Raw genomic sequence first — 26,018 nt, 5'->3', positions numbered from 1 at the left:
AATTTTGTTCCCAAAATATATTTTAGTAATATTAAAGACTGTTATAAATAAAGCACTTAAAAAAACCCCTTCAAACCAAAATCCTAAATACCTAAGTGTGCTAGCAGACTGCATGACATGTAACCTGAAAATAAAGCAACAGAAGCTGAAAGATATAATTAAAATAATTTTCTTGTTCAGGGAAATTAATTGGATTATCATAATACTTCAAGTGCTGGCACTGTATGGAAGAGTAGTATATATGATATGTATGCATATATTATGTCTGATATCAAATAACCAGTGCAAAGCAAATTTCAAAATACTCATTTTATTTTTAACAGCAATTATTTGTTTCATATTATTAGTAACATGGGCCATTCAGTCATACCCAAAGCTGTATAATCTGTTTAACAAACAAAACATGCATTATCATTTCTGCAGTCAAATATGTTGTTTGCAACTTTCTTCATTATCTAAATGTCTGTTAAATACACACAAACAAACCACAAATGTTTAGAGAAACACGTGATGGTGTTAGGTTTTTTTTTTTTGTGTTTTAATTATACTGGAATAGATGTGGGAATTCAAATTCTGGTGTAGAGTAAGTGAAGAAGACCCAGTAAAGCAGTTTTCCTTTATAACTATATATCCCACTAACTGTTTAGACCTCTCATCTTTAAAAGTTTAAAATAAAAGAAGAAGCAGATATTGTGCTGGAAAATCTTGTCTAAGATAAAGCAGTGGCACAAGCACTATGATGTAAGAAGGTGAGATACATGGTGTACAATCCTGTAATTGGTTTGGTGAGTTTTCTGCAGGCTTTAGGAAACCTGCCAGTTTTCTATGATTGAGCTTCTGAGACCCACCAATTTTAGTACTGTTCCTATTAAAAAGGAGAGTTGCTATTATTGCACAACGGCGTTATCTATTTTTATTTCAAACATTCTCTTCACAGCAATGCCCTCACACAATTGCATAGTTGATGGGTTTTGGTGGTTGGTTTGTTTTATTTTTTCCCCATTTAGATAAAAGTCTTGGGACTCTTTAAGTATATTTAGGACTAGAGGTTAAAGACTGGGAAGAGATTATTTGCATTCACCATATAAACTAACTGTACTAAAATGTACTTAAGGAAGTAATTGAAAGATAATTAAAGTGATTTATAGAGCAAAGCCATAATATTTTATGGTGGGAGTTCTTTTGTGCTGTACATTCATGTCTGATGAAAGTTCCAACCTAGGGCTGCTCACTGCAAGTGCATCCTCAGCAGCTTCAGGCTCACCCTGGGTAACTGAACATTACAGGGTTACACAAAGGCATATTCTGCTAAGTCCTCTAGAGCTCAGCAGTTTAAATATTTTCTCTGATGAGCTTATAGCAGAACATATTTCATTAGTGCTTGAAGAGTAGTTACGAAGCAGTTGTTTGAATTTTAATTAGCCTGACATGGAGCTGCACATCTGAAAACCTGAAAAAGCATATTAGTCAATGTGTGTTTCAAGCTAAGAACACAGGAGAGTACAAATAGTCATTTTAAGCCCTTTCGCCAAACATTGTATAGAGTATCAGTGTCAAACTGGCTATGTAGCCCTGCTCAACACTTAAAATCATGGTTTTGTTACTTTGTACTCAGTGTTTTTAAAGCACTGTTGGGCTAAATCTAAATCTGTCTGAGCAAACTTCTGTGAATAATCCTTGCCCAATGGACTCTCAGAGATTACGACAGAGGATTGTGGCCCATTAATGAGTAAATCTACGTGTTTCTTTGATGTAAGTAATATCAATTTATCTGAAATGAAACAAACAAAATTATCAAAGAACTTTTAAAAATTGTTGTTTCTTTAGAATTTTTTAAACTTTTATCTTTTGGGTGGTGATTTTCAAGATTTTTAGGCTTTTCCTCCTGGATATTTCCCCAAGAAGAATGAGCAAGACAATTTGTGCTTTTTCCACAACAGAGGGCATGGTTTAACTTGCCATCATAACAAGAGTAATTACAATATTAAATTAAAGGTGTTAGCTAATAAATTAGTCTGGATTGGAAGGAGGAAATTGGGCAAGTAAAAATAGTTTGGAGGCTGAAGGTGTATGTTTTTGTCCCTGAAACTCAAATGCAGTTGTTTTTAGTAACTTAATCATAGAATCGCTTAGGTTGGAAAAGGCCTTTAAGATCATCAGGTCTAAACATTAATCTAACTACCAATGCTGATTATGTTCCTAAATTGTATACTTAAATGCAGAAGGTCGAAGTTCAGGCTGCTTTTCCTGAGTGTTTAATTATTTTTGAATAATTGCTGTTTGCTGTTAGAAAACCTGTAGGTATGAGTGATGGACACACAGTTTATACATGATCCATGTGCCACAGTGACCTCTCTAGTCTCTTTTTCTTACTGAAGCAGCGTGTTTGTAATAGCTGGAGAATGGGAAGAATACTGTGGTTTTCCACAGTATGATTAGTAGCTTTAGGTCTCCTTCCTCTCTGTCTTTCTTGGCCTTTTCAAATACCATTTATATGGCAAAAGGAGTTTTAAGTTCTCTGTGCCTCAGTGGAAGGATCTTGTAAAGCAGTGAGTGTGTGCAGTCTACTTTTGTGCTGCCTCCAATTTGCTAGTTGGTGAGTTGTGTGAGCTAGAAGGGGTTGTAACTAATGTTCTGTGTATCAAGGTGTAGCTAGGAGTTAGGAATTTCACATTTTCTTGGTGTTTCTCTGAGTATTGACTAATTCTAGTCACATGGTACATTTCCAGCTGGTGATAAGGCAGTAAATAATAGAGCGAAATGTAAATCAAAATAGGTAACAGACATAATTCAAATGGCTTTAGATAATATAGGGTGAATTAGTTCAGGATGCTTGAAGTGGCCAGTGGGTGTATGGATCATTAAGAGACACAGCAGGGACAAGTTTTTTTTGTATGAAGGAAAATGCCAAAACTCTGTGACATTTTGAGTGCTGTGCAAGAAAAAGAAACAGGCACAGCAGAGGACTTGAATGAGAAGGTTGGACAGAGGCCCTAGAAAGAAAAAAAAAAAAGAAAGAAAAAAAAAAAAGAAAAAGAAAAAAAAATATTCTGCTCAGTGCAACGTGAAGTGTGAATGAACTTGCCAAAAACACATTTGAAGTGTCCATTATTCAATGAAATGCAAAATCCAGTAATACAGAATTTTTCTTCATCATGTATAAATTAGTTATTAGAAAATGCAAAAATGTCCATAGAAATTAAGTACAATTGCAATGAGGACTGATTTTAAAGTAAGAAACATGCCTAGTTGTAAGAATAAAGCTTAATATGCTTTGAGTGCCATATTTGATAAGTGATTTGGTCAGTAGTAAACTAACAATTAATTTGACCCCTCTTGGCTGATACAGTTACAAATATGTGTACAGATTAATTAATATAATTAATATAAAAGTCTCAGTTTAACAATTCAAAATGGTAAAAGAATTCTTTCCCACTGTGTAAGATTTCAGCTCATTTATCATGGAGATTAGCTGAATCTATAGTTTCCATTAAAGCTCTTAGTTTCACACACATATAACTGCCCACATAATTCTCCTGGGAACTGGTTTATTTCTGTAGAAGAGGTGGCTTCCATAGTGTAATAAATTAAGAAGAGGTCTGTGTATGCTTTGCTACTTCAAAACTTTGTTGCCCAGGAGAGACCTGATGATCCATCTCCTTTCCTTCCTTTAAGGACAAATCAGAGGTGACTCAGAGCATAAATTCCCAGTTCCCATTCCATCGATATTAGATAGGCACCAATTTTCCTGGTGACACATGTTGGCTATTGATCTTAGCAGTGTAAAATGCAAAGTGCAATAGTTGACAAAAGTCCTTAGAAGTTAACATTTGGTGTCCATTATTATATTTTATAGTTGCTGCCTTATGGATAAGCAGGTTTTGCTTCTCTTAGACATATTGTTTCACATTCATTGTAAAGTGAATGAATTGCTCATCAGAGTTGGTGTAAGGTATCCTGGAAGGGTTAGTATTTGTGCTTATTTGGATTTCATTTTTATATGTTATAATTCCACTGTGAAGATTTTGGCTATCATATAAATTTGACAGTAAAAGAATGTCTGCAAATGTCCTGTTGGCTATCAGGCTGAGGTAGGATTTCTACTGAGACAGACTAGGCCATGTCAGTTATTACAGCCACAAAAGACATATTCATTTGCCCTACTTCCTTGATACTGAAAGATTATAGGATTCCTACTTTGAAGTACAATTTTTGTAATATGCATGTTTTATAATATATCTGTTCAGAGATTAGGAAGATTTTCCTGTTGGGTGTCTGCTGTGCTTTCCAGAAAGGGGCAAAATAGTGCTTTATGGATCATCTGGAAGAATCAAAGGGTGGCTGTTTCCTTCCAGGTTCTAGAGCAATTATACCCTCACAACTGATAATATCAGAGATTGTTATAATACTTGTTGTGGTAGGTACACATACAACATAATCTCTAAGAATAAAAGGGAACTGCAAAGTTTTGCATAATACATGTAAGATTAACATAATAAGATAGAATTTGCAGGATCAGCATGAAGTGAAACATAAAATGTTTTATTTATTTGGATGTGTGCCTAGAAAATCTGTAGCAGCGTTGATCCTTTCAAGTTGGGGTTTATTTAATAATTAGCATTGAATTTTTAAAATTACCTTAAAAATGAACACATTTACGCTGCATTAAGGTGATATACTATTCCCTAATGTTCACCCAAGCTTCTGAATATAGCACCATATTTTATAATGGCTTTTGAGTTTATTGACCTGGTTTATCCCGCAAGGCTGAAACACAGTTGCATAGCTTCTTTCTCAATGTTACTCCTTTTTGTTGCTAGGATGTTTAGTTTTTCAGAGAACAGATAAAAATAAGAGAAGCAGCTATCAGTAATGTAGATGTGTTGGACTTACGTATGGTTAGAAGAGACCAGAAGGAGAGGCAGAGGAAAAAAGCAAAAAAATCCTCTTTACTTATCCTTTTTAGAGATGGAATGTACTAGGCTCTAAATCCGTAAAAAAAGTATATATCATACTGGGAATTAGAACTTCCAAGCAGTTAAGACATTCTGCTCTGTTAGTAATAGCCTTACCCCCCTCAAGAGCTCTCAGGATCAAAGTTGTTTCCAAATAGCAAAAACTGAAAAATGATGATATAAAAATGTGATGCTATTTACAAGCATAGAAGGAAATACAGTTGTACTTATGTAACAGCAGCCTAAGTTGAAATAGATTTCTTACAGATTTTAAAAGGAGCTTGTGAGAGAGGGAAAACCCGAGAAGCAGGTTCCTTCTGAATGTTTTTATGCATTCAGTTTGTACAGCTTAAGTTTCAGGTAATGCATTTTTCTTTGGAATGAAGTGTTCCACTGTGACCTGCAGATTACATTCGCTATCTGAAAATAAGTGTAGGAAAGGATTTTGGTCTTCACTGTTGTGCTAACACATAGGGGGATAAAAACTAGTAACGTCTTGTGATAAGACATAGATCCCTGTAGGCGAGTGTTTGTCTTTGATGTATCAACAGAAAGCATGCATCAAGATTTTTCCTCTGATGACTTTGTCAAATATAAGGCTTCATTTATGAGACAATTCTACACTCAGAAATGTGAATAACGTGGAAACTTTGTATATGTGACCACAAGAAGATAATCTTCTTAAAAAATTAAACCAATCATTTGTTTAGGTCAAATTAACGAGATATGTTGAAGTACAGATGGTAAGCCTGTGGTGGCAGAGGCAAGCAATATGTTTCAGAGAAACCATTGAGGGCTTGAAGCTGGATTGTGTTCTAGGCATTGAAAGTCGATTGATTGTGGTGCATTTGGATTTGGCCTCAGTGCCATTGCTTGCAGTTTTATCCTGTATTGGTATCCTTTTCCCTTGCTTTTTTATTCTAGACCCTATTCTGGTTTCACCCACCTGGTATTCCTGTGAGTTCTCCAGTTTTACCCCATGAAGCAGCTCTTCTGTGAACAATGAGTCTTTAGAGCTTTCAATTGTTAATAATAAACTTTTCACAATGGTAAAAAAGACATTTTTCAGGGAAGTAGAAGTTGACCGGATTTTCAAAGTTTTTCCTAGAAAAAGTTAAAAACATACTTGTGACAAAAGACCAATCCCTTGTCAAACCACTCTTCCATGAGATTATTAGAGTTTTTAGATATAAAAGAATAACAAGTTTTCAATGTTGAGACTTCTGTAGTTGTGAGGGAAAAAACTGTTTTGGATGGAATACTTTGTCAATGCTCAGTCTTTTGTAGATGCCTCATATAGGAAATGATGGTTTCAGACTGAAATAGTCACAAACAACTGAAAGCAAGTTTTTTGTGGGAGCTGGCTAGACAGCCTTTGCAGTCGGCTGATGATAAACATGCAGGAGCTTGACATTGTTCTTGAAAGGTCCTCTCCTCTAGAACCAAAACCTTAAGGCCAAAAATTCATACACTGTCTTTCCTGTTTTGGGATTTGCTGAATACAATTTATCCTATTTGGCTGATGGGCCTTGTTGTCAGAGCCATGTATTTCTGTATTGTGTTAATCTTTTTGATGAAAAACTTAAAACATGGAGAGTTATGCCTTCCTTGTAGAGTCCTAGAAATTAATGTTTTTACTTGGTAATGTTGAGTGTGTTTCATCACTGTCATCAGACAGAATCTCATTTAAGTAGAAAGGACTGCCAAGAACACTGAGGTATATAAATTTCAATGTAACTTGAAAATAGAGAATGGGTTCAGTTTCTTTCAGGCTACTCCCACAAAAAGGGCTACAGATATTTTGCTTCTAGTTCTGTACTAAAATTAATTTTCTGAATCCTCCTACTTGGATTTTCAAAGGTAGTCATGTGCTACTAAACATGTGCTAGTTTGAAAAAAGTTACAAACACCCACATCTTATTTCTGACAATGATGCAAATTGTGGCTGCTTTGTAAATCAAGCTGCTTAGTTAAGGTGTTTTATTAGGTACTGATATGAGAATATTCACTAAACAGTTAGAGATTAAATATCTCCAAGTCCCTTTCATTGGGAATTTGGTTAGAAGAGAAACATAAATAACCATGAGCCTAAAAAGACAAATAGGAAGATTGCAAGTAACTAGGAAAAGAAATAAAGCTGGGGTAAAGCTGCTTATTCTTAGAGACAGGATTGTGTTTGCTAGTGCAATTTGCTATTCTTCAATCTTGTGCTAGTATTTATGAGAGGCAGGAGTTCCGTTTACATGCACAGGAGCATGTGCATCATGTCATATGAGCATGTCATACATCATTGTTAGTGCTTGTTAGTGTTGTGTGATCATCAGAGTAATGACAGTGGGACTGAGTTTTGCATCTCGGCCTCTTGCTTTCACTGTCATCACACTGGACTATATTATGCTTGTAAATAATAATTAAAACCGAAATAGTGCATAATGAATACATCCAGTATCCATGATTCAGTGGTGGGTTGGACTAGAGTTAGAGATATTAAATAGCATTTCAAAAGCTTTGCTCAGAACACCTTTTAAATAAAGGGTATGATTATCTAATTTGCTAATCTGCTTCCCACAGAGTATAGTGTAATTTACTATGTAAATCTTATTAGAGAAAATTCTTGTACACAATAAATAGAGTTTAAAATGACAGGAAGAATAAATAATTTTCAATTTTCTAGATAACCCAGCAATTACTACAGTAACATGTATGCTTTTAAAACTGCAGATAAGAATGAAATTATTTTGTCTTATTTTTCTGACTATGGGTACTATTACAAACAATGCTGAAGGATCAATAGAAAAAGTTAATAGTAATTTATTATTTTATCCTATTTTTATACTAGTAGTACATATCTCCTTTTACCATTTAATATTCCATTTTTAGTTTGTGTTAGAACTTCTTTAACAAGTTATTTGTATATTAGGTTGTAAATATGACTGATCAGATTGTCTAGTCAAATAATTGACAATTTGAAGCTCTGAGAAATGGAGTTGTTACCTTTTACTTTTGAAGTCACCAGGTGTATTTTATGTTAAAAACATGATAATATAATGGATTTTGCAATTGTTTAAAAAATAAAGTAAAAATAAATTCTTTGAATACCGCAATTGTTAAAGACAGTTTTCCACCACTCTTTTTGATCAAGGATAGGTGATACAAATTCCCTCTACTGTCTAAGGATCTTATTCTGTCACAAAACAAAACAAATCTTTTGGAATATGAACCTTTTTTTCTGTGCCTTCATGTAGGAAGTTATTGCAGCAGAGATGAACACAACAAAAAATTAGTGGAAAAGAAGGCTGACAATTAAGGTTGTAATGTTACCATTAACCTGTTACAGGTTGTTTTGGTATTTATTAAAAGTGCATTGGTGGGTGGCTGTTAGAAATGTAGTAAAATATTTTTTTTACAAGTCTTTATTATTTAATTATGTGTTCATAGTCTGTTGAAACAATCACTAAAGCATCTACCTATTCATTTGACCTGTTGTCAAAAAAGCCTGATACTGCAAACTAATTGCTGCAGATTCTCATTTTAGCCCATGGAATATGTGGTTGCTCTCTGGACTGGACATTAAAACTACTCTAATTTATATGAAGATATCTTTTGATAGGGAGTTTGAATAAATGTGCAGTTTTGCAGCTTTAGCAGTAAAAACATTCATGGTGTGAAAACAATTTCCAATAGTCAGTGAAAGTATTGCTAAATTACAATATGCAAGTAAAATCAAAAGGAAAAGAAAAGGATCATCCAAGAAAAGGTGTGTAGGAGTTGCACATTCTTCTATTAACAGAAGAAAAGTTCCCTACATATAGTCTCATTTTACTTTGTTACTTTGTAACTTAGACATTGCTATTACAAACCTGTTTCGATTTTATTAGAAATTTTTATGATAGTCTGGAAAATTAGCTTTTTGAGATCTCAATAATTTTTTTTAGTCACTTGAAGTTTTATAAGACTCTAGTTTTATCCTGCTTAGAATATGGTGAAGCATACTGTCCTGCAAGGCTGAGAAGCTACTGGCTGGGCCTTGACACTCAGTGCCTTATGCTTTCTGTATTACAGAAAATTAATCTTGACCTGAAACCTGTCATCAGAATGAGGTGTGGCTGCCACCAGTAGCCTAAAGACTGACATTTGTTCCCCCCACAATCTGATCAATATGTCTAATGTCCAAGTGGACATTTCACCACTTTGCTTGGCAGCCTTTGACAATGTTTTCTACTCCCACGGTGAATTTTTCTCTGCAATATCTAATTGTAATTTTCTTTGGTACAACTTATATTGCTGCTCCGGTTCCTTTCAAGTAGCACCTCCAAGAAAAGCGTGCACCTGTTTTCCCTGTAATCACCACTAGATTGGTAAAGAGAACCATAGGATCTCCCTCTCCTCTCTCTCCTCAATCCAGGCTGACTGAGCTCAGCTCCTGCAGCCACACAGGTGAGAGCACTAGTCCTGACAATCATGGTGATCCTCTACTGAGCTTGATGCTATTTATTGGTTTCCTTCTTTTATTGAGAGGTCCTGAATGGGACCCAGTAGCCCAGGTGTCAGCTTGCAACTGCTGAGCAGAGGGAAAGAATCACTTCCTTTCACTTGCTGGCTAAGCCTTGAGTGTTGCATCCCAGTATATGGCTGGCTTTCATACTCTTGAGGATGTAGCAGATCTTTCAGATTCATGGAAAATCTGTCACTAATGTAATATCATGTTTTTCTTTCACCTAGAATGTTCCACCTGATTTGTCCATCTGCACCTTTGTGCTGGAGCAGTCTCTGTCAGTACGAGCCCTCCAGGAAATGCTGGCTAACACAGAAGAAAAGGCAGAAGGGGTAAGTTACCAAATATTCACTTTTTTTCAGCTTGCAAAATAGAGCCACTTTTTTTCCACTGTACCACAGATTTCATGACTGGCACAAGCTTATAGCATCATAAATGGCTTATGTTTAGTTTTCCTCCTTTTCTAAAGGAATAGTCTGATTTTTGATAAATTCTAAACACTTGTAGCTTTCATTGAAGCTTGCCAGAGTTGTAAATTCACAACAATTTCAATGTGCTCTGGGTCAGCATAGAGCTACAAGAATGTTTTAATTTGTGATCTCATAACGTGAAATGTAATGCTTGATCACTTCTTCAGAACAGGTAAGCTTCCAGAGGATTTCTGACTGTCAGGTGAGACTGTCAAGCAGTTTTAAAATAACTTTGATATGTGCTGTTTTTCTCTGGAAATAGTGAAATTATTCTGTGTGGCCTGAGCTAAAATGTCCTCTAACTCACCTTTAGAGCTGGAAATAGAATGTTAGTCAGTCTCGGTGGACAAGAAATATGGAAACTAACACATTTTTGCAGCCTGAAAGATGAAGGATAATAGGAATAAAGTTAATCATTTGACTGTAAATAGGTATTTACAAAAAAATCATAATAGTGGAATTTGTGTTCTCTGGTGTGTAATTGATTTGTTATGATGTGCTTGTGTTTTCCGTATACACCCTGAAGGGTTAATTTAAATACCATGCTCCAGCTTAAATCCTATAAACTGTAAGTGAGGAAGTGTGACTGGGGGCCCCAGAGTAATGTAACAGAGAAGTTGGGGTTAGCAATAAGTCCCTCACTCAAGAAAGCTGGCAGAAGAGAAACATGCTTCTGATACTTCTGGGAATGTCTTGAGAAAGCAAACTTTAAACTAATGTAGAGTAGGCAGTATTGTTAAATGCAAAGCACTGAGACTGAAAATGGTATTTGTGAAATTAAGACGAGGAGCAGTCCCATGGATAATCCAAAGGGGTGCTGTCAGTGAGAATTTGCTCCAAGGACTATCTCCAACAGCAAGAGAACAAAAACCACATCTCCGGGAAGGGTAAGCAGAGTAAGCAGATCCATGCTTTTAAACAGGGATCCTTCTTATCTTAGTTTGTAAATACTGAAGCCAAGAGCAAGCAAATCCACAGAAAAAAAGAAAATAATTCAAAAGAACCAAGCGCATACAGGTATAATATAAAAAATCATGGTTCATGTGTGCAGTGACGGCTGTGTACAGCCATATGTGTGAAGCAGAGCAACAGTTTTAATGCTGTTTATTCCCACCAGATATGGGCAGGAGCAGGCACGAAAGAAGGTGTAGGGCAATGTGTGTGCAATTAGTGTTATAGGGCAGAATAGAGTGCATGAAAAAAACATCCAATTTTTTGGTATGAAGTATTGAAACTTAAAAAAAAAATTGTAACATTAATTGCTAAATTCAGCCCAGCAGAAAATTCACCAGAGCCTCAGGGCTAACTGTTCAGTGAATATTTACTCTTAATACAGAGATGACATCTAGAGAACAAGGGAAAAATTACCAAGTTCCCTGAAGAATGATTGGAAAATTTGAGCTTGGGGATTCTGTTGGAAAGTGGGGAGGCCAAAGAGAGCTTTTTTGAGTCTCAGGTGGAATATTTGCACTAGTTCTGGACTATTTTCTGCACTAGATGTGAGAAGAAAAAGACTTTTGTAGGACACAATGACTGATGGGACCTACATACTCCAAGATTCACAGGTTTTTTTTAATGTTAATCTGGTATTTCCTGGAAACAGTTACTGATGTTTTCAGTGCATAACAAGGAAGGTCAGAATTCTGGGCATTCATATCTATACCTCAAGAAAAGTGATGGCAGTTGTACTGATGTGTCTTCTGAGACTCACACAAGAAGGTTACAACAAAGTGTCTGAGTGTGGTCATTAGGTGGTTTGTTACCTGTCTACAGAGTAGTTTACTGTGCTCTCAGCAGCTATTTAGTCCTAACACTAGCAGATGATACAGAACTGTAGCTATACCACCTCAGCACTTTTTCATTAAATAATGAACATATTTCTACTGCAAATTTTGCTTGGCTTCTATGTAAATGCTGTAGGAATCTGCCTGTGTGCCTCTTGCATACTTATATTTTGCTATTGGGAGAAAATACTGAAAACAGTAGCTTGAAAATTAACATGGTCATATTGCTGTCTGCATTGTCATTTTTCTTTCTAGTAAGTCTCTGGAAATCAAGAGTAATGATAATACTAAAATGACTGTATGTGTACTTGCTGATAAATTAACCGAACTGACATTTGATATTTCTATGTAGTTCCTATGAAAAATTAATAAACTTTTCCTTGGAGGATAGTTACTTCAGTAGGCAGCTTCATATTTGTTTGAAGTAACTGTTAAAACATTTGACTTTTGCATTTGATGACTGATGTGGTTGCTTTAAATTTTATGAGAAGAGGTGATTTTGTGCATACATCTGAAGCCCTATGTCTTCCTGGAGGAGCATCAATTTTTTGTTTAGAATAACAATGTTTTTATTTCATTAAGGAGAATAAAGTATAATAATTTCTTGTCAGATTGTTACTATAAACTGGAATCAATATGACCTCAGTTTTCTGATGGAAAGAATCCTGCAAAGGGAGCTCCTTTCAGTCCTCAATTACTTTTCATTACAATAGAGGTCATTGAGACTGCTGTGTCTAAAAGTGGTCTCCTTGTGCTTCTTCAATTTTTATGCTGTGTAATCTCTTGAATGCTGTGTTTGTATAATAGGTATTCTTATTATTCAACGGGTAAGTCAGCAATAATGAAATGGTTGAGTAATATAGAGAAAAGCTCATGCTGACTTGAGTCAGAAGAATTACCAGCTTCTCTTGTCCTTTCTGCATGCAGCAACTGGATTTAATGTTTATTCTCATTGTATGTATTAAATGTGCAAGATTACCTTTGCAATAAAACCCTACCTTTTTAGTGCAAGAATCCCAAAATGAGAATATCTATACTTCATGAGATTAGTGATCCATCTGAGGCTATCTGCTTTTCTCCTGAATCAACTAAATGCTAGTATCAAAGGCAACAGTTGAAAATAAGTGAAATTTCATGAGAACCTGTGTACTGCTCTGTTTCTGCAAGCCCCAGGCACTGAGTAGTTCCTTTGTGTTCTGAGGTTATACTAGTTCCCTTTAAAATGCTATGTTTATCTCTGGCAGTTTATTAAACCATTGAAATTCATATCTTGATTATATGCTTTTGGTTCAAAAAATAAAACCACAACCTGTTTTGTTTGCTCTGGCAGCATTATTTACACTTTTCATTTTAAACAGGTGAATTTTTATTTTGCTAGGCACTTGAGTACTATATGCATGTACTACTTTTATTGTTAGTTCCCCCACAGAAAAGAACCATCCTGTGTGCAGAAAAAGGGAGGAATACTGTGGAAAGGGAATAGTAAATAATCATATAAATGAAAAGTGTCATTACATGCGTGCCCAGAGTCTGGCTTCTGGTGTCTTGGGCAAGCTGAATTTTATAGAGCTCTTCTGTCCTAGAAGGGCCTATGGCCTAGGAATTATTCTGTAATTATTTTGACTTGGTTTTTGAATGCAATTTTTGACTATTAGAAGAGCAGGTAAAATATGGAAATGGAAACTGTAGGGTTTTTATAGAGCTTTTAAGAACAGAAAAAAGCATTAAGATCATATATTCTTAGCCTGGCCATTAAATCTTTCCAGTGAGACCTCTTCAGAGCCCAGTGCCTAGTTTTTCACTGAATCTTATCAAACCTAATTATCTTGAGAAAGCAAATCCACATCTTTCCAGGATAATTCAGGAACCATCACCACAAGATGTTATGTTTTGTTATGTTTTGCTTCGATTCTTTTAACTCTGGGTTTTTTGGTGGTGTTTGTTTTGTTTGTTGCTTTTGTTTTGTTTTGCTTTTTTCTAAGAAAATTTTCCTTCACTAGGTTATAGAGCTCTAACTTGCAGGACCTTCTCCTTGTGAAAGTGCTGAGCTGCCATAATCAAATCAGTTCCTGGAGGTTTTCCCAAATTTTCTTTTAGGAAATGAAGCCTGGCCTTCTATCTCATTAGTATGCTTGTATTCAGTAACTTCTGAGATTTATGGATAATATAAACAATATTAAAAATAAAGGTAGATAGTTATGTTGCTCTGGATGTGATGGATATTGGGTAGGAGAAAGGAATCTAACTTTACGTCTCTGCAAGAGGAAAGGAAGGCAAAGTTGGCAGTTTTACATTACTATCAACTGCTCTTGTGCTGGTGCACCTCTTCTGCACTGCTGTCTTTGGCTTAGAAGAGGTGCTACAAGTACATGGGAAGGAAGTTGACAGGTTTCAGGTGTGGGGAAGGGATTTATAATTTCATAGCTTCTTTCAGCTTTGAGTTTTAAGTATCTCTTTCACAAAAGTTAGACAACAGACTTGTACTTAGTATGTTGTCACCAGTCTCACCTTTTATGACAAGGAAAAGGATTCCTCTATGTCTTGCTTGGAGTGTCCTGCCTGTATATCCAGGGTTTGCCTTCTTTTTTTTCAATATGTTGTCTCTTGTTGATTCTGGTGTTCCATGAAAGATCTTAAAGTGATGGTACCTTTGGGTCCAGCATGCAAATTTCAGCCAGGACATATAGCAGGGAAAGCAGGTGATGACACTGGTTATTATCAGTTTCTTGGGCAAACTCAGGGCCAGTTGAGGAAGCTTACCTACTTTGAGCCTCTACGGATGACATCCAGGTGAATTTTCCAGATTCTAGAAAGTTTTTCACCAATCACTTTGCTATTTTGTGCTAGTTGTAGAGTTGCCAAAAGGAAAGGTATCTAGCCATATTTGACATGGAAACACATCAGGTATTTTCTTAGTCTCAGTTACCTCAGCAAATGATTTAGACTTTGTCTGAAAATTATTTTGAAACCAACTGCAAGCAAGCATGCTGAAAAAAAAAAAAAAAGCAAGCTATTAAAAGAAAAATATTGCCAAGAGGGTATACAAATTAGAATGAAGTGTAAGGTAACCTTCATAAAGGCTATTGCTACTAGTACTTATTTGAAATGTATTTCAAATATATATATATCTGTATTTAATATACTTCACTATAAATGATTTTCTTTTAAAGGAAAAATTTGAGAATTCAAAAACATTGCTACTATTTGTATTTGTATAACAAGTGACTAATTTGAACTTTCATTCTATGTTAATGCATTTATTGTCTCAAAGAGAATGAGAAAAGTTTTGGGCACAGCGACTGTGTACAAGAAATTAAATTAGCTTGGCATTTAAAGGACATTTTACAGAAAGTGAACAAGCACAAAGTCATGTATCATTTGTATTGGCTAGAACAAAAACCACTCTTTTGAAACCAATAAGAGCTTGTGATTTCTCAAGTTACATTTGCTTTGGAAGGGTTTTCTGAAATATATACAGTGGTCATGATATAAATAACTTCCCAGTCTTTTGCCTTGTGATGTCTTTTATAGTCCTCCATGATAATTATCAGAAATGAGGCCATTGAAATTTGAAGACTCCAGGTTGTATGTTACATGCCGTACACTGGCGAATAGATTTTGTATCTTTATCTATATATAACACACAAAAATACATGTGGTACTTGGCTTGCTTTCACCTGCCAGTATGGTGTGTGTCTTTCTGTGGGTGAGAGATGTATCATCACAGTGATTGAGAACTCTTGGTGAACTCTTTCATAGCAGATTTAATTATTTCTGTCAGCAGTGATAAAGCATTCTTGTACATAGTGGTCTAGCAGATGAGCGGGTGCCAAACCATCCCAATTTAATTGTTCTACCATCCAGCCATGGCAATATCTCTTTTTATTGGGAGAGTGTAAAATAAGAGGCAGCTATTCTGATGAGAACTACTGGAGCTCTTGTTTGCTGAACTGTGCTTTGTGTTGCCAACAGGCAGTGTGTGCATGGGCTTATTTTTGTTCGGGTATATATAGAAGAGTATGAGACTGCTAAGGGGTTTGATAAGGCTTTTTGCAATTTTATCAGCAAAGTGGATGGAAATTGCAATTCCTCTGATGGTGGCTTGGCTTTATGCTACATGAATTGCTTGTTAGCAACATCAGCAGCACTTGGAGTTCAATGTGCTTCTATTGGAATTCTGTTTTAATTACTATTGCAGGACAGATGCACCAAACTCACTCTGTATGTAACAAGATGGATTTCTCTCAGTTGCTTCTGTGGCCTTTCACATCAAATGTCAGCTTTTTGTTCGCTTACTAGAAAAAAATGTACTACTGAAATAAGGATATCTTTGCATGTCTTCTGTATCAAGAAAGCAAATTTATACATAGTTACAATTTCTGTATTTTGAATGACATGTACTAGGATATGTTAGGATAGTGTAGGGCTCTGCAGCATTTATACTGGGGTGATTTTAAGTGCTTTATTTATTCAGGAAATCCCACGGTTTTTTCTTTTATGTTCTGTCTGAAAACCTGAGTGGACTTGAAGTCTTTTTAATATTTCTCTTCCTTTACTTCATACATAGAAAAAAAATTTGCTCTCATTTGCATTACTGTGCACAATTTCAAAAATAGAGGGATCCTTTGTTTCATCTTAGTGGCTTATAATAGTAAGTTTAAAGACTATTTAGATATCTCATGCAAAATTATCAGTGTAGGAAATGCATAGCAGTGCTATACAGATGGGAGTATGGAAAATGTTAATGGTGTGTGCAGTATGGCATAACAAGAAAGTCTACTATCAGGCAGCTCTTTAGGACCTCAAAGCAGCTGCAGCTGGAAGATTACACGTGGGGTTCTTCCTCTTGAAATGTGTTCAGTGTGCTCATCCTCCTGGAGGTAACAAACTAATACCTTTTGTGGGAAATTAGAAAAAACAAATCCTAATCTTCAAATTCTCTCAAGATTTTCTTAATGTAATTTTGTTTCTAGCTCTCCTTATCTTGAGGGGTTCAACACCTTGGGGTTCTTTTGAGCTAATGATGCTGTGTATGCATCATGGACTTTGATGTTAGTTCACATTTGGAAGTAATTAGTCTTCCCCAGAGAGGTAACATTTGAATGACAGTAACATGGGGAGCATTTAAAAGAGAAGAAGAGGTAGAGGTAGAATTGTGAGACTGAGCAGGACTGAACAGGCTCGATTCTTGTCCTGAACAGGAAAGGGGAATGATTGAGTTTGGGGATGGGCAGGATTAATCTCTGTATTGCTGGTGTCATGTGTCAGAGTTGATGTTGAGTGCATGGTTTCCTGACAGTTGTCACAGAACATTGCTGCTGAACAAGTCTGGATAGGTACTGTTAGCATGAGGATACATCTGCATGCATGTAACTTCATCTCCCCACAGCAATAAGAAATTTGAATCCGTGGCATCTACATCATGGAGTGAACCTACAGTGTCTTAGCAAAAATGACAGGTCCAGTGAGAACAGGTGTTATTTCACACTTAATAACTATTTGTCTGTGGAAAAATTGTTTCTTTTGATGCCCAGCCATTTCTTAGCAACTGTGGTAGTGTTGATTCACTTGAGAAGGTATGGTTTCTGGTTTTGGAAGGTCATGCTGCAGAGCCATCAAATGTTTTCTTCCAAAAACAATAGTAGAACCAAAGCCTTCCAAGCAGGTTTTTCAGTCTATTTTAAGTATTTTAGTACTACTGTAGTGTGAGAGTTATACTAGTCTAGGTCTAAAGTTAACAGTCAGATTTATTTATTTTTTCCAGTTCTCTCTTATCATAGACCGCGGCGATTGAGAGATGGGACGCAGCTTGATGCAAGCAAAATATCGTTTATTTTATACACAGGCTGCGTTTTATACACATTTTCACTGTCCACGCGGATCCTGTTCCTGTTTCATTGGTTCCCTTAACCTGTTCACGTGCCAGTCATGATCTAAGCATAACTCCACATAGGCTGCCTTTGCCAAAATGCTACTTTTTTAGCTAAGCGCAGGTTTCCTTCTCTAAACGCAGGCTTAGCACATTCCTCTGCTAGCATAGCCTTGGTTAGATTTACTGTGGCTTCTTACTGTCTGCTTCTCAGGGTCAGTGCTTTTCCACTTCACTTAGCTGCATTCTATTCCCATGGTTTACGACCTACAAGGGCCAGAATATCTCCTCCCATTAATTGATCAGTGCTCTGAGTTTTGTTCCCCAGATTTTCTCCTTCAATAGAGACTTACTATTTTTAATTTGCTTATGAGAATGGCAACAGCTCTTGAGCTGGTGATGGGGGGAAGGAAAGTGAAAGAAATGAAGGGTTTTATAACCAGGAATGTAACTTAACAGAAAAAAAGCTGAGAACAGGGAGCAGCTCTGTTTACAGAGGATGAGGTTCTGTGTCTGGGCTCCTGCTGACTGATTTGTAGCCCAGGATGTTACCTAAGAATAGCAGAGGCTATGAACCCCTGCTTTTTACTGGGGGCCTGTCGTGCCTTTTAGAATGGCAGGATCATCCACCTCAGCTGAGCTCATCTCAGAGCAACCAGGGTTGCAGGGCCTGGGATGAGCTCAATACTCTGTGGGAACCATAAACCAAGACCTTGCCTCAGTGTGCATTAGGATCTCCCAGCTGTTCCTAAACCAAAATTTTAGTTTTGAGCATTTGAGACCTTGTCCCAGCAAGTGGCAGGCCTGTGGGCTCCTGGGCAGGGAAACCCTGACTCGGCAGGGAGCTGCTGCCGCAGCAGCCAGTGCTGCCAGCCTGTCCAGCTCCATTTTTTCCTGTGACGTGCAGCAGGTCCCATGCCAACAGGCCTCATTTTGGAGTGTCTGCAGGATCTCAGCTGCAGTACAGGCTCCTGCTGAATTCCTGCAGGAAGGCTGGATTGAGTCATTTATACATTTAGATTAAAAGAATGGTCTGTGCTCTTTTTGTCTCTCCATGGGCTCTTTGTAGATATCAGTCTTTTAGTTTTCAAATTAAAATTGAAACCTATGCTTTTAGAGTCCTATCAACAGGGTGAGAAGAAGAGGTATTATCCCGTTGTTCATTGCTCTTGAAAAACCTTTGATCTTCATCCATAAATGGCTTTTTGATAAATATGTGATAGTTGCTGAGCTCTGAGGTTGTCCTCCCTTTCCCTAGCACTCTCCTCTTTTCTGCCATGGCTGCAATCTTTTCCACTGCTTGCTGTTTAGACAGTTAGTTGCCCTTTGGTCCTCCAAATAATTGCTATTCTCTGTGCCTAAATAAATAAAACTTTGTTTTCCTTTTTCATGTGCTGGTAGTAAAAGCTCACTCATTGCTTTTCTTGATGGAAACAGCATACTTTGAAATACGCAGAGCAAAGCAGAGAAACTTGAAAAGAGCAGGGGGCACTCGGGCTGCTAGCAGTAAAACTGACTTCTGTTTGATTGGATATTGGCATCTGCTTTAAACCTAATTCAGGAAGTCTTGTGTGTGATTTTTGAAGTTAATGCTTGCTTGTGCAGATACTGTTGGTGCTGTGGAATGTGCTTGTAATTATGGCAACACGTTCAGCTTCCGCTTGGGCTTTGGTAGATGACAGTCTGTTGATAAATATGCAGAATACTAACTTTTCTGGAAAGAAGTTTATATTTAGAAAATATTAGGATAAGTCAAAGAGTATAATGGTACATACAGAGAAGAAGGAAAGGGATAAATTTGGAAATCCTGTTTGTTTCATAATTTTTTTTAGGGGTGATTATTTAATGTGATCATTTCATGTAACCTAGTGAATAAGAGTAATTTGTTTTGTATCAGAGCATTCTTGTCTCTGGTTACTTTGGCAGTTCACTAAATTTTGTGAAATATTATGTCACTGAATATTTTATTTTCCTCTTTAAGTAACTTATTCTGTTGTTGGGGAGCGGTGAGCATTCTATAGTTTCATTCAAATTTTGTAAGGTCAAGGAAACAGTTCTCAGTGTCTCTGTTGATTCAGAAGGAATATAACATGAACCAAACTTACAGAACTCTATTTGCACTTATGTTTGATAGGAAAAATAGTCCTGTTGCTTCACAGCTAAGCGTGTAAGATGCAAGACCTGTGAATTAGTTATTTCATAATTGCATACTGGAAGCTGCTAACACATTTCTTGGAATCTTTTGGCACATATTTTGCTACAGTGAATGCTACAACAAACCTACACATTTGACTTGATGTTGTAGTCCTACATTCTCTATATCCAGACTTGACATTGCACACGCTTCTTATGGTGTTTTTCTGCTGAAGAAAATAACAACAGGAAACATCTTCATATGCTATAACTGCAGAGAGTATAAGATTACAGTGCTTCATGTGACACTGCGTAATTGCAAGAAGCTGCAAAGTAGAAAACAAAACTTCATTAGGGAACTGAGATCTTTGAGTGTAAGTGTCGGTTGACACAGACTTGCTCCAGTTCAGTATTTCACACAGTTTAACCTTTTTGCAGCTCAGTTGCCTGCACCTACCCAGCTTGTCTAGTCCTTTCTCAACTCATTAATACAGTGGCATGTGTTGAGAAGAAGCCATGCAATAGGTTTTCTGTTTAGGCTTCTGAAATCCCAGTGAGTTTTCCTAATTTTTCCTGTGAAATCCTAATCACTTTAATAGATTATTTCAAGATTTTTCTAGCTTCATGTAAAACAGTAGAGAAAATATTACCTTAAAAAAAAGAGATCTCCTTAGGACATTTAAAAAGTCAAGCAAAGGATTAATGGAATAAACTGATCTGTTGGTCTTGACAGGAAAATCTGACCATTTCTTCTTGATACAGTTTATTAGTGAACTACAAAAAAATCTCTTTTTACGTGCTAAAACATTCAGGAAAACATTTCTAACCTTTCTTTTTTGTGTGTGGGTTTTTGTTTTTCCTTCTTCTATTTTTTTTTTTTTTAATCCTCACCCTCTAGCATCAATTCTCTTCTTCAGACTGTCTTTTACCACAGGCCATTCTTTAAAAAGTTTTGTAGGTAGAACAATGGTTAGGGGCTTCCCTTGTAACTTGAAAGGCAAATCTCCTGAGAATTTAGAGGCTACAGATTTAGACAGTCGTTTGAGTACAATACAGTAGGAAGCATTTTCTAAATTCTTTATCTGATGCTTATTCTGCATGTATTTAAAGCAATTAGGAATTTTTGGTTTGTAGCCATCTTCTTTTCATGTGTAACTGCATTTGAGAATGGGAACTTTCAGTGCTTTTGCCTCTTAATTCTCGGAGAATTTTTTATTTCCATCAGTTTAATGTTTTTCTTTTGGCATATTGCATCAGTTCAGACTGTGAGCAAAATAAGACTAATCAAGAAGTCAGATTCAGAGAGCCAAGTATGAAGGAACCCTACTGTAGTTGGGATTTGTAAAGAGCTTCCTGAAAATTAAATCAGGAAGGTGTTGATTAAAGGGAGTGATACAAGCAGATTATATTCACTCATATATCTGTGAAGAAATGCTTAGCTAAAAGTTTCATTTGTTTTGCAGGTTGGTGTAACCAAGTTCTGTTGCCCCTATGCATAGTTCAGTGGGTTTTTAATAAATAGAGTGGTATGTATTGAATTAATTACCTTTCTAATGTAAACCTGACCCTGATTTTTGCACAGATTGCAGAGTACAGCAATGGAAGATGGGTGTCTCTTACACTGTAATAACATTTTTCCTTTTTTCCAAAAAAATATTTTGATAGCATTTGTTTCATTTATGCTTTTTTTTTTTTTTTAATTGCTCAATAGTTTTCCACATCCATAGGATTCATAGTTTTTATACATTGTTGTTCCATTCCTTTTACTGACAGAAGATCTTAAATTTGGAGCAGAACTGATTGATCAGTGTAACAGCGTGATTACTGGTACTAATATCTGACTTTTCTTTCCTCCATTAGTAACATTAGTTCCAGGATGTTCTTGTTTTCCTCTAGATGTCACCTCCAGCCCCCCAATTACATTAGAAAAGCACTGAAATACAGACAGAAGTAATTCCTGGACAACATGAGAAAATAGCTGTAAAAAAAAAAATCTCCATCAACTTTTAGATAGGAGTCTCTCTAATGTTGTGGTAAAGCATTGTAATTAATGTTAGGAGTTTTTCAGATTTGGGCACTCATAAATCTGTGTCAGACCTTATTAACAGAATGAAAGCATTTGATTGCACACATTGTGTGTGCACACTAAGCCAAACTGTTTCCGTATTATGAAAAATATTAATTTCACAACCTCTGCTCCAATATTTGACAACTTCATTTTTCAGGAAAATGCTGTGAATATCCATCAGTTAGGCATAGTTCCAGCTAATTTGCATCCTGAGCTTATTAACTCCCATCTAATCATCCAGTCATGGCTGATTAATCACTTTTCCTGGTGCCTTGTTTAATAAAATGTGTTTTCCATGCCACTGACCAGCAAACTGCTGTCTAATTTTATGTGCAGGCTAGTCTTTGCTGAAGGGAGCAAAATACACTCATCTGAAGTGCCTCATGTGAAGGAATCATCACATGCAAATGTCTTGCATGTATAATTCTCCTCTGTGTTTAAGGGATGGGGAATCCTGTGTTTCCTCACAGAGCTAAAAAGATTTCCCATGCTGTGGGGGAGGAATTTGAGGCATTTTGGAACAGGAATGCAACTGTAACTGGTGGATTTTTGAATATTCAAGTAATCTGTATCCAACTGTGGAATTCTGAATTCATTAATTACTTTGTATTAGTAAGCAGCAAGATAACACACAGAGCTGGCAGTTTTATCATTTTCTCAGCATGGGGGGAGGGGAAAGTAATTTAATCCCTCATGCAGATGAAAGAAGTTAACACTCCCTATTTCTTTTAATAAATATTCTATATATTAATGAGTAAGCCAAGTTATCAAGGTGCTTCCTAAAAAAAATTCTGAAGATTGGCAGTTAAATGCACTTCTGACAGTTTAAGCTCTTCGATTTATGCTACAGTAGCCTAGTTAATAACTTTTCTGAAAGCTACCAGCAGTTGTTGCTAATATGATGGGCTGAAAAGATTTGCAAGTTTGCTAGCAGATCACCCACAAGTGGGAAAAGTCAGAAACAAACCAGAGGTGTCTTAATGTAAGTAAGCAGAGCTCTTTTCATTTCCTAGCACTGACCAGAAAGTTTTCTCTTTGGACGAGTCATAGATGCAGTAAGGTGAGAATTATTTTTTAATCCAACTTTTGAGCAAAAAGTGCAAACTATAGCTTCTTATATATATATATATAGTTTATTTGCTTACTTTCATGAGTCTAAGGGTTGTTTAAAGGTGCCAGGCATAACTCCCTGAAGTAACAAACTATTGCAGCAGTAATTTTCTTCAGAAATTCTCTGGATAATACTTCATTTGATAGTGATGTGTCATGAAGAGAGAGCTCTTATGTATGGCAATGTTAGCTTGTGCTAATTGCAGGGTCTGCCTTTCCGAACTTTGAATGTGCATAGCCTAAATGCTTCTGACTGCAAAGAAAGAAAGTAAGAGAAAGGAGGAAAGAGAGGGAAGAAGTGGAGCACAAAGCACTGAATGCAGTGTGGGCTTTTGTATCATTAACTACCAGTGGAGAGCTTTATGAAAATACGAGGTAGTTTGAAGGCTTCTTCTACTTAACATCCTGACTATTCGGAGCTATTTTAGAGATGCCACCCTGCTAACAGGAGAACAGGAAATACAAGGGAAAAAACTTTTGCAGATAAGACAAATACTGTAATTTTCTCCTCAGCACACCTTGTTTAGTGTCACAAGTGATTGTTTGCAGACCATTACAAGTAATGCAGAAAAAGATTTGGCTTTGATCAACTGCACTTTGATCAAATGTAAGTACTGGCACAAATGAAGAAGTGCAGGTGCAGTATTTCTGCGTTCTGCTTATCCTCATGGAGAGGCAAGGACAGGAATAAAATCATTATCTATTTCAAATCACAGAATCATGACACGCAAATATTTCTAGCCTGGCCCATTCTTTTCAGTATGCCATATTTGGAATGAAGATGTATGAGCACCTATGGCATAAAAGCAAACGTTTTCATCATCCCAGACAGGTTTCCTATTTTGGAGGTTGGTGGCAGGCCCTTTTTTCGAGCTGTAGTGTGACCATTGAGTCTCTATTGTGTTCAAAGTTTTCTTTCCAGGATAATGGTCAGTAAAAACTGACTTTAGGGGAAAGAGAAATTAACTTATTTCTTCTCAGTTCTGTTTTGTGATCTATGTTGCATATGGAGAAGGAGCTAAACCAAATAGACATGAAAGCACAGCTCTTGAAACATCTTGAAGATGAAAGTCTGCAATAAAAGGCAAACCTGGGCTTGAAGACAAGACATCATAAATGAACCTGTTGAGTAATAAATTTAGGAAATCAAGGTGTATATGAAGACAACTAAGTGTTTTAACAGAAATATAAATACAATGTCTTTTTCAGTCTATCTAGTTCAATTCTAGTTAGTCTCATCTTGCTTATCTCCATTAGAGAGTTTTGGACAGAGGTTTTACTATATGTTTTCAGTTTCCTCAACTGAAAAATGGAAAAAAATTCTTATATTTCTAGTAAGATTTTTCTGCTTCAGTTCATAAAAATTAGTATAGGAGTAGAGGAAGATATAAATCTCCTAGCTGGAATGCTTTGCTTCATTGAGATTTCAGGTCACAGTCCCATCTGTGTATTATAGGAGTGTATCTGTTGCAGTTTTCATAAATAGTTGTATAGAATGTGATTAGCTATAGTCAACAAAGATTCTCCTATAATGTGTGGAGTATAGTTCCTTGGTGTTTTTATATGCTGCTCATGCAGATAAAAGAAAACAATACAGAAGACAGAGTTAGGAATGGCAGGCTGTTTTGCATAGGTTTAAGTAGCTTACTTCCCAGCTTTGTGCATTGTCATTTAATGTTGCTGTACTAGTGAATGTTCAGCACCTGTTCTCTAACCTTACTTTATGTCAAGACTGATGTAAGTTTGTGAGTGACTGACTCCTTATGATGGTGAAAAAATTCCTCTTCATTTCTCTTTATCTAGTCCAGACTCGTTCTGACAAGAGAAAATAGAGGTAACAGAACTATGTTCTTGCTATTTTAATTGGCTTTTATGTCTGGTTCGTGTGTAGTGCTGGATATCTGCAGTATTCAGAAAAAAATGTTGGAAAACCAGCCCTCCAGATTGGAGCTCTGACATGACTCTGAAGAGAAGTCAGCAAATGCAGATCACTCTCTGAAGTCTCTGGATTAGTATTGCAGTAAAGGATTAAATCATCGTTCTGTTCTTTGTAGAGGTCTTCTTACTGCAGCTACATGAAATTCTAAGGGAAGTATTAAAACTCCATAGTGTAGTGTCCTCATGTAGTTCAAGAAGAGAAATAATTTTGCAATTCTAAATGTCATCTTTGATCTTTTGCTTGATTCTTAGAATGCAGTTTTGCATCCTTGTTTTTTTTTTCCTTATAACACTACTTGTTTTCCTAGACATATAGATGTATGGGTGCCATACCATTTTAGTATCCTTAAAGAGCTACTATATTTTGAAGTGTAATATTTTCCACTCATTAAGTTAGTTAAGTGGATGGCTACTTGCTAACAGTAGGCAGTGAAATAATAATTTTTAGTTGAATTTAATAGCTTTCTGTAAAATGATTGTAGTATAAGTAGCCCAAAATTACTAAGTAATTTCTAGAGCCTTGTGTCCTTCGGCCTTTTGGTAACACTGGTTTTCCCATGGAAAGATAATAATTTCCCATATTCAAAACTGTCAGATGTCAATGAACCCACAAAATATTGATATCTCATGTTAGCCAGAGTCATGTTCTGTTCTTCTGGGAAAGTCTTCAGAGTAGCCAAATAGATACAAAAGGAATATTTCTGAGTAGCATATATGTTTCAAGATGGATTCCGCTTCCACTACTGGATGAAATACTGTGAAGGTAGATAGTCCCTGGATAAAAAAAAAATATAATAAATAGGATCTACATATCTAATAGTTTTCTGTTTCCAAACAGAGTGGCTTCAGTGATCAGGAGAGAAGATGAGCCAGAAGATAACCAAGTTATTTAATTCCATGGGTTTGGATTTTAATGTGACAAGGCAAAACTGATTGTGCTTTATAAAATAAATGGTTGTACTGTTCTTTCAGACCATGGTTAACATAATGTAGGATTGAAATAAAATAGTTTACCTTGTAAGTCACCATTCTGAGAGGGAACTTACAGAAGTAACTGCCAATCTTTGTCTGCCATCCCCCTAGCTCTCCCTGAAGTTTAAACCTTTCTAGCCCAGTTGGAGGAGCTATACCTCCTTAACAGATCAACAGCTCAGCAAAGCCTAAGTACAGTCACTTATTGTAAGAACAGGTAATTC

General features: G+C 36.3%; 1 protein-coding gene across 1 annotated transcript in view; it reads left to right on the top strand.

Moving 5' to 3' along the window:
• RYR2 (ryanodine receptor 2) overlaps positions 1 to 26,018 on the top strand; it is a 375,829-nt gene that overhangs the window by 103,531 nt on the left and 246,280 nt on the right. The window contains exon 4 of the mRNA XM_051615046.1: positions 9,678 to 9,782. Coding sequence (XP_051471006.1) covers positions 9,678 to 9,782 — 105 coding nt within the window. The remainder of the gene's footprint in view (positions 1 to 9,677; positions 9,783 to 26,018) is intronic.

The sequence above is a fragment of the Apus apus genome, chromosome 3 (genome assembly GCF_020740795.1).
Source record: "Apus apus isolate bApuApu2 chromosome 3, bApuApu2.pri.cur, whole genome shotgun sequence".
Taxonomy (NCBI): Eukaryota; Metazoa; Chordata; class Aves; order Apodiformes; family Apodidae; genus Apus; species Apus apus.
Note: the sequence above shows the minus strand (reverse complement) of the source record. Positions and strands in the feature narration are given on the sequence as shown.